Raw genomic sequence first — 9,682 nt, forward strand, 5'->3', positions numbered from 1 at the left:
TAATATAAAAAATAAGCATAATCATTATCAGATTTTTTTGTTCAAATATATAATCTCCCTTTCCATATTCTAATAAAAAAATAAATTTATTATTTTTTTTGTCATATATCACCTTATTAGATCTCATAATTAATGTCATGTCATTTGTCAACCTATTGACTTTTCATTTTAAGTTTCTCACTCTAATTACATTAAATTAATAGAATAAAAATTAAAATAAAATTAATACAAATTACAAGGTCACGTATTTATTTAAATCAATGATTATAATTTTGTATAACCAAAAATATCTCTTAATTAATAATTTATTTAAAATAATTGGTTAATAATTTTGAGTTTTTATTATGAAAAATTAATTAATTTTGTAACTATGGTTCCTACAAATTATAAATAAACTAGTAAATAATATATTGAAATACAATTACGGTTTTGTTTTTTAATCTATTTTACTTGGGTAATTGAACGTTTGCCAATACAAAATACATTTTGTAATTATATATCTAAAACCATCTAATCTTGTAGCATAGCTTGAACCTAAACTAATAATAGCACTTGTTGAATAGAGTAGTAGTTCAACGATTGAGACATTAGACCATTGTGTTAGAAATGAATGATTTCTTGTAGTTGCCATTTCATTTTCATGTATCTTAATTTGCCCTTCAATCTTAGTGCACCTACTCTACAATATATGAGTTTCGATTAAACCTAGGAATGCAAAAAATAGTTAATAAAATTGAATGTACCAAATTTGATTTAAATGGACTGCAGTTGCGAATTTTTGAAAACATTGGACTATTTATGGAACTTTGTCTATATTTTATTTTTATAAAGGCTAATTTTTATTTACCCATGTCAAAGGGCCTAATATTGTGGGTTTCAATTCTGATTCAATTGTTGAAAAAAAAAAAGAAAAAACTTAAAAAACAAGTGTAGTTTCACTTTTGAGCCTTCCCTTTTCACATTGTGAGCTAACTTAGATCGAAAATATGTCATCACACTCATAGAGCTTCCATGGACACTCGATTGTGTTTCTGACACACAACTTGTGCTTGTGTCACAAGCAAAACTCAAACACCCTCCACATCCAAAGCAAACTCACCACAACCCATCAACACTCCTTATATATACATATCATCTCTTTACTCTAATCTAAATGTCATGAGTATATAACCATATATAAATATCATCTTTTTACAATTTCTAGAGTATAGAAACCACAAGTTGAATAGGAAGAAAATGGAGGGGGTTTTCTCGGGCACTGGACACGGGCAAATGGGAATGATGTGGGAGCAAGTGCGGGCGCCATTGATCGTGCCATTTATGAAAATTATGGTGATAATGTGCTTAGCCATGTCTGTGATGTTGTTCGTGGAGCGTGTCTGTATGGGTATTATTATTGCTGTTGTTAAGTTGATGAAATATAAGCTTGAAAAAAGATACAAATGGGAGGCGATTAAGGAAGATTTGGAGATCGGTAATTCGTGTTATCCTATGGTTTTAGTACAAATACCAATGTATAATGAAAAAGAGGTACATTATATCTTGTTTTTATCCCAAGTTTTTCATTTATATTCGGAGATTATTTGTGGTTTTAATAGATTTTTGATGTGTTTGTAGGTGTATCAACTTTCGATTGGAGCAGCATGCGGGCTCTCATGGCCTTCTGATCGAATCATAATTCAAGTTCTTGATGACTCCACAGATCCGATCATCAAGGTTCATTTTTTCACTTCTTTATCAAATAGTCTATGAAATTTCCATTGATATAATCAATTAACATTTAGCTTATAATTAGAAACGTTACATTACAAAACTTCATGGTCTTATAACATATATATGTAAAATTTTACATCAAAGTCCTTCGTCAAATTTTACACTTCCGAACGATATAAATCCAAATATACACCTTACAACACATGTTTAGTGAATTATAATATAGAAAAATTATTATGGTACTTTTTTGTTTTTGATTAAATTAATTTGGAGATGCAGGATTTAGTGGAGTTAGAGTGCAAGAGATGGGCAGGAAAAGGAATAAACATTAAGTACGAAATTAGAGGCAATAGAAATGGGTACAAAGCTGGTGCTCTGAAACAAGGCATGAAGCATCCTTACGTGAACCAATGTGAGTTTGTGGCCATTTTTGATGCTGATTTCCAACCAGACCCTGACTTTCTTTGGCGCACCATCCCTTTCCTCGCACACAACCCCGAACTCGCACTCGTTCAAGCTCGTTGGAAATTCGGTATTCGCGCGGTTTACATAAAATAACAACCTAATTTAATTAATTATTTCAAAAAATAAAAGATTGATAGATTTATTTTATCATGTGTAGTGAACTCGGATGAGTGTTTGATGACAAGAATGCAAGAAATGTCATTAGATTATCATTTTATTGTGGAACAAGAGGCAGGATCCGCGACACATGCGTTTTTCGGGTTCAATGGTAAAGATCTGGGACCCACATAATCAAGAATCTTTACTAAATGTGGAAGAATCAAGAATTAACATCAAATGTGGTTTGAGATTCATAATATATGTTGTTGAATGTAGGAACCGCGGGTGTTTGGAGGATTTCAGCTCTTAATGAAGCTGGTGGATGGAAAGACCGGACGACTGTAGAAGACATGGATCTAGCGGTCCGCGTGAGTCTTAAAGGATGGAAATTTGTCTATGTTGGTGACCTCAAGGTATAAATAAAAACTTGGCTTTAACTAAAATTCTCTTTAATATTTTGACAAGATTTAATTTTATGTGAATGTAACAATTTTATATGTAACTTGTAAGGTGAAAAATGAATTACCAAGTACTTTCAAAGCATATCGCTATCAACAACATCGATGGTCTTGTGGACCTGCTAACCTCTTCAAGAAAATGATCATAGAAATCGCAAGAAACAAGGTTATATTCATGACACTATTATTCCATCTTCAAGATTTCTAAGTTCTAACAAATCATATAATATGCTCATTAACTTCATTCATGAATCGTGATGCAGAAAGTGACAGTGTGGAAGAAGTTTTACGTGATATACAGTTTCTTCTTTGTTAGAAAAATCGTTGCACATCTTGTCACGTTTATCTTCTACTGTGTGGTATTGCCTGCAACGGTGTTTGTGCCAGAAGTGCAAGTTCCTAAATGGGGTGCCATTTATATTCCTTCGATTGTCTCTTTACTTAATGCAGTTGGAACTCCACGATCATTTCATTTGTTAGTTTTCTGGATTCTTTTTGAGAATGTCATGTCTTTGCATCGGACTAAAGGAACATTTATTGGTCTTTTTGAGACTGGAACAAGGGTTAATGAATGGGTAGTTACTAAGAAACTTGGAGAAGCTTTAAAAGCCAAACCGGGTTCCAAATCTACAAAAAAACCTCGAGTACAAATTGGAGAAAGGTAAATTGTAAATTCTTGCAACTCATAAATAGATAGTTATGACTATGATTTTTAATTTATTTTTTCCTTTCTGTATATTGATTTGATATAATCTCTACAGTGTATATGTGCTGGAGATATTTGTTGGGGTCTACCTCTTCTTGTGTGGGTGCTATGATTTGTCATTTGGGAAGAACCATTACTTCATATACCTCTTCCTACAAGCTATGGCTTTCTTCATCGTTGGATTTGGCTACATTGGCGTTTTTGTCCCCAATTCTTGATAAGTATAGGAAAAAATATCAGAGTTTCAATTTACGAAGATACAAACAAACATGTTAATGTTGTTGACTATTTCTTTTGTTGTTAAAATTTTGTTACAAGGAAGTAATTAAGTCATTCTTTCAGTATACATGTGCACAAGCACTTACATTGTGGTTGCTAAGTTGTTTTCACATAATAATAAAAGTAGCAGATCCAGAAAATAAGTATCGTTTTGATTTTTCAAACTAGTTTCTATAGGTGCATCTATCTTATATGCACGTACAAAATTATGTCATGTGAACAAAAATTAAACAAATTCGAATATCCATTTTTCATGTGTTTTAATGCTATAAAATTCTCACAAAATAATATACAACTAGTTAAATGCCAACTTATGGAGACATTTAAAACCTATACCAATAATTATTTAGTAGTCGACTTTATGAGCATCATAAAAGACCATCACAATTGCATAATGTATAGTATGATTTAATGGATTGGAAGGGGAATAAAAGAATGAGAAAAGTCATTTTGGTTGAATTTGATGTAAATAACATTGATATGGTGAAGTTTTATTGTGTGTTTGATTCATAAATTTTTTTTAATATAGAATTAATGAAATTATTAAAAAAACATCTAAATGAGTAAATATGAATAAAATATAAGAGTCTCTTTGGTATGATGGAATATTATGAACAAAGGAATAGTATGGACAACATAATAAAATAAAAATAGATCATTACATTTTATTGCTTGGTTGGCATAAAAGAATGATATGAATAAAATAAACAAATATTATTTTAGAATAATAAACTTTAATAAGAAATAGATACATAGTTAAATTAATTGCATATAAACATAAATTTTTTGGTTCAAAATACGTGTTACATGTAAACATGTAGTTTGAAAAAATTTATAACATAATTTTTTTGATGTTACATGTTTTACATGTAGTTTAAAAAGATCTATTTATGATCTAATAATAATAATAATAATAATAATAATAATAATAATATTATGCAATGAAATCCTGAATATATATATATATATATATATATATATATATATATATTGCATTAAATGTATATTTTAATTGAAGTTTTAAAATTTTTAAAAGACAAAATTGCAAAAATGGTCCCTATGGTATGCATTTTTTTCGATCTGCCATAGACAAAAGTCCTTTCCCCTTTGTGTTGGAGGGAGAGAGGGAGAGAGGGGGGGTAGGTGGGCCCCTATTTTTATTTTTTATATATAAATATTTATAGGAAAAAAATAAAAATGGAAAATAAATATGATAAGGGCATAATAGTCTTTTTGGTTTACTGAGGGATCAAAAACATAAAGAAACTAGCTCAAAAGGACTACCAATCAAAAAAAGACGTGGTTTAGACTAAAATCGCAAAAAAATATATACCATAGGGACCTTTTTTGCAATTTTGTCTTTTTAAGAGATTAATATTGTTGAAAGCTATATGAATAAAAATAATTATATAATAAGATTAAAAGTTTGTTCTCTTATGAATAGTACCTGACACAGGTACTATTCATTGGGTTTACTTACTCGACTATGGTCACCGCACCCCACCACTTTCTCATCAGGTATATTTCACTATTCAGAAACCCACCGTCTTCATCTCGATCCTTCCTAAACCCTCTGTGAGTGTTTCTCTCTAGAGTGTTTCTGTGTAGAAGCGATTCCACCACATCCCATACTTACACCCGGCTCCCGAGTTGTAGCAAAGAAAAAAAAGAGAAGAGAAAAGAAAGTAAGGAGAGAAAAGAAAATAAAAGAAAGGAAAAAAAATTGTCTTTTGTGCTCCAGAGTTTAAGAGAAATGGATGGAAAGTTAAACATTTTATTCTTTATTTACAAATCCTTCCAAATCGGAAGGAAAGTTAGAAGAGAAAGTGATCATTCCATTTTCTTCTATTTCTTTCCTTCAATAAAACTCGGAAGCACCAATTTCTCTTACTTTCCTCTCACTTCCAACCATTTTTCTTTTTCTCTCCTTAAGTTGAACTTGGGAGCGGAATGTTAATGAAAAAAACGCATCCCATGGAAAGAAGTTAAGACAATGCTCCATTCCATTAGTTGTAGCAAATAAGATTATTTTTCATTCCGCCATAATAATATATTCATTTACCAACACTTCAATTAGTTCAATTCTCCACCATCGCGAATTATACAGCTATAATGGCACTCTTTTCTACGAATTCAAATTTTATAAAAAGAGATTTGTATAATTTCATACAAAAATTGGCACAACTCTATTTCTCTTCTCTTCTTACACAACCCCCTTCACTCCATCTTCATGCCTTTTCTTATAAGTTATAACAAATCGACAATTTGACATGATGATGTACAAGTTACACAACAATATAAAAATAACAGCAATAATTCCACCAACACAAACTCAAAAACGGTATCTACAAAAGCATATACCATGACCAAAAGGATCAACACCTACTACCACTTGTACTTGTGGCTCGCTTACCAAGGAAAAGTAGAAAACACAAAACAGTTTCGTTTACAACGTTTTTATTTTCAAAATAGTAACAAATCATTTTAACACCAATAAGAATATTTTAACAATATTCAATTTATTCCCAGACTAGTTTTGTTATAGACTTGAGATAAATCCATAATAAATTAAGAAACCTAATTCACTTCTAAATGTTCTTCTGACATGAACTCCTTTTTGTGTTTTTAACCCTATCCTCAGAGTTACTACTTATGTTTTACCTTGCAGAAATGAATTACGAAAAATTGCTAACAGAAAACCTTAAAAAAAAAAAACAAGCTGTGAGCCTTCAGACAAAGAAAGAAAGGAATCGAATCTACACAAAAATGCAAACAAGCATATTGCTTTTTGCTTTTGCTTGAGCTTGCTTCAGCCCCCTGTGCTAAGAACCAACTCAAACCTGTGAAGAATGTCTTCGTTGCTTGAAAATGATTTAGTCAGTATCTGCTCCACTTTTGGTTATTAAATATGACAACTTTTTATATCATATGTCTTCCAATATGTCATAATGTCCATACCCATGAAACAGAACTTTGATTAAACTCTTCTTTTCCTCTTCCTCTTCATACTCTTTACCATATGTTGCAATCTTTAACAAATTTCCTGTGCTCCTCTCCAACATGAACACAGATATTGTGGTTCTGTTTCATCGATAACAAAAAAAAAAAAAAAAAAAAAAAAAAAATTCAAACGCCATTTTCTGAATATGATCAAGATTTATAAAGTATAATCAAGAAAGAACTTACTTTAGAACATGAGAAGCCATCAATAACTCCGGTTCTCCACCCCATACATGAGGTTTCTCGATTGTTTTTACATAGGCTTCAAAGTCCCCCTCAATGAACCTTCAAAGGATAAGTAATATAATAAGAGATGATATACTTTGTGGGAATTGAAACACTTGTGTAAAGAAGCTTACCATTCAATCTCTTTTTGTCTTTTCAGGAGCTCATCAACAACCTGGAATCAACAGATGTCAGTCATACTATGAATTTTTTTACAACATCAAAAAGGCAAGAACTTTAAATTTAGTTTACTTGAGCTCTTAATTCGTCAGCAAGTTCTCTCTGTCGATTCTCGTCAGGAGCCTCTTCTCCATTTCTTAAGCAAACCAAATGAGCTATTGCTCTAAATAAACATCTCCCATCTGCTGGAACCCCTGTAAATTGATATACTTTTAACCTTTTAAATCTATTCATGCTTGAAGATAGAAACAAAGAACAGACATGGCACAAAAGAGGAAAGGAATTATTTTGAAATATAATCAGGATCCCCAAACATTAGTGGCCTTCAACCCAAAAGGTTTAACCAGAAAGATGAAGAATTTAACTAAAACTGCTACATGCAATTGTTGTGAATTGTGAAGTAACAACATAGGTTTCAGCCGATATTTCTTTAGAGAAACTTATATCCATTTAAAAACCTCATAATCTATGAAAAAGTATAAGAAATGTAATAAAAATTTCATTTTTAATAAATCTCAAACCTGTTATTCTATAGTTTATTGAGTTTTCAGAAGTAGTGGTGATACAATTCCCATTGATTTTGATGTCATCGGCGATGACAGGCTCCGAAGTGGTTTCATTAAACTCTAGGGGCGGCGCCGCAAGGCAAGCGCAGATGCCGAAAAGAAGCCAAGCCGTATAAGGACGGTGAAGCCATCGCGCAGGACGGACATCCCAAGCAACGTTCCATGAGCCCTCACCGGCCGGTCTGAGGTTGTGTTTTCCCCGACCATTTCCAGCCGGAATGATAGCATGCCATGCGGATGCGGATATGGCAGATGCAGAGACATTCAATCCTGTAGCTGTAGAATGATACGGAAATCGGCGACGGTCGAGACAATCCGTCGCAGACAGTAGAAGTTTGATCGGAAAACTGGCATCAGAGGGGATGTGACGGTGACGAGCCGCCAAGGCGTAGTGAGCGAGTGGTGAACCAACAAGCCAAGATTTCGGACGTGAAGAAATAACACCGGCAAGCATCACAGTCACAGAGAAAAAGGCGGAGGAAGGGGAAACTAAGATGGAGGCGCAACCATTCTCCGACGACCAATTAGTTTATAGTGAAAGAAAAATTGGAAATTGGTATTTGGTAATGGTGATTGGTGCGACCTGTAGAGAGATAGATGGTTTTGGGTTGTATTGTCCGTCTGATAGGTTTCATTGGGGAAGATCGACGGCTGTCAAGAAGATGTTTGGCACGTGCCTTTCACGAGGATGGAGGGTTGGTGATGTATTCACGTGTTCATCAAGAAACCCATGCTTGTCGTCTTCCCTTCCCCCAATGGTTAATAACAAAAATAAATTAATTTCATCAAACTTTTATTTTCCTTATTTTTTTCTTTTTCTTATGGAAAACATTGCTGTTAGATTGATTGATCAAATAAATGTTACGATTAATGAGGGATCTTATTTTGAAAGTCCATAATCAATTAGATGAACACAATAAGAAAATATATTATTTGTAATTATCATCTTGTTTAAAAACAATATAACTAAAAAAACTAGATTTGTTTATTTCAAGGAAAATATTTTGTTGAACAGAATTTAAAACTAATTTAATTTGTTACGACATCGATTTCGCCATATGTATATTAATAAACTTTTGGTTGGGTTGTCAAAGGAATAAATTTGTGTTTTTAAGATCCTCAAGGATCAATATTGTCGGTTGGGAGTCTAGAAGGTTGCAGAGGTAAAAGTTGGACGAAATATTTTATGGAAATGGAACGTCAAGAAACTGGCTACTTTGCAACTACGTGGGCCAATAAAAACCGCAAGAAACATGCTTACGTGGAAAATCGAGGGCATCATATTTGATTGTAGAGTCGTGGAAGGCAAATATGCAAGAACATTTGTCTGACTTTCGATGTTGACAGACTATCTTTTCGATTGATCTTTTGTTGTACCATATTATTACGTCGATTAACAAATTTTAAAGGCTACAAAACAAGTTTGTAAATATTTTGAAAATCATTATTTCTTTGTTTGTCATTGAATGTTAAACGTAGAGCGAGAAAACAATCGAATCATAAAACGATAAAATCAAAAAGAAAAACAAAATCCTAAGGTTTGATTTTTATTTTCAGAAACCAAAAATATTGGTTTGGATCCGGATTTTGGAACGAGAAAAAAAAACGGAATCGAACCGGTCTGTATGAAATACATAAAAATAATTTTTTTGTATATGCATATATTATATATGAATTTAGTGTAAAATAAGCACAAATAGTAGGTTGTCTCCTATGGACACGTCCAAACAAATCTTCAGTCCCTTAATTTCTTGTTGATTGTCACTACTGCTAATGAGTTTTTGATTGTCGAGTTTGGAATCTAATCTAACTATAATACCCTTCTCTCATACGTATTACAATATTGTCCATTTTGGGTTGCCGCCACGAAAACTTCCCTAGGGTCGCCCATCCTGGAGTTACTCATTCCCGAGCACACTTAACTACATAGTTCATATGGGATTTGTTTCCCTCATGGCTTTAAAACACGTTGTAGCAGTGAAGATGTCCAT

At 32.5% G+C, this 9,682-nt stretch overlaps 2 protein-coding genes across 2 annotated transcripts; one reads left to right on the top strand and one right to left on the bottom strand.

Annotated features, from left to right (window-relative positions):
- Positions 1-916: 916 nt before the first annotated feature.
- LOC111921744 (glucomannan 4-beta-mannosyltransferase 9) lies at positions 917-3,863 on the top strand. The gene is made up of 8 exons (XM_023917319.3): positions 917-1,530; positions 1,618-1,716; positions 1,993-2,245; positions 2,336-2,446; positions 2,554-2,690; positions 2,788-2,901; positions 2,999-3,396; positions 3,497-3,863. The coding sequence occupies exons 1-8, from the start codon at positions 1,237-1,239 to the stop codon at positions 3,657-3,659; spliced, it is 1,569 nt and encodes a 522-aa protein (XP_023773087.1). The 5' UTR covers positions 917-1,236; the 3' UTR covers positions 3,660-3,863.
- Positions 3,864-6,160: 2,297 nt separating this feature from the next.
- On the bottom strand, positions 6,161-8,293 carry LOC111921743 (uncharacterized). The gene is made up of 5 exons (XM_023917318.3): positions 7,647-8,293; positions 7,198-7,319; positions 7,080-7,120; positions 6,907-7,005; positions 6,161-6,801 (listed from the first exon to the last, which is right to left on the bottom strand). Exons 1-5 carry the CDS (start codon positions 8,143-8,145, stop codon positions 6,645-6,647), a joined length of 918 nt encoding a protein of 305 aa, XP_023773086.1. The 5' UTR covers positions 8,146-8,293; the 3' UTR covers positions 6,161-6,644.
- Positions 8,294-9,682: the final 1,389 nt, after the last annotated feature.

The sequence above is a fragment of the Lactuca sativa genome, chromosome 2 (assembly GCF_002870075.4).
Source record: "Lactuca sativa cultivar Salinas chromosome 2, Lsat_Salinas_v11, whole genome shotgun sequence".
Classification (NCBI taxonomy): Eukaryota; Viridiplantae; Streptophyta; class Magnoliopsida; order Asterales; family Asteraceae; genus Lactuca; species Lactuca sativa.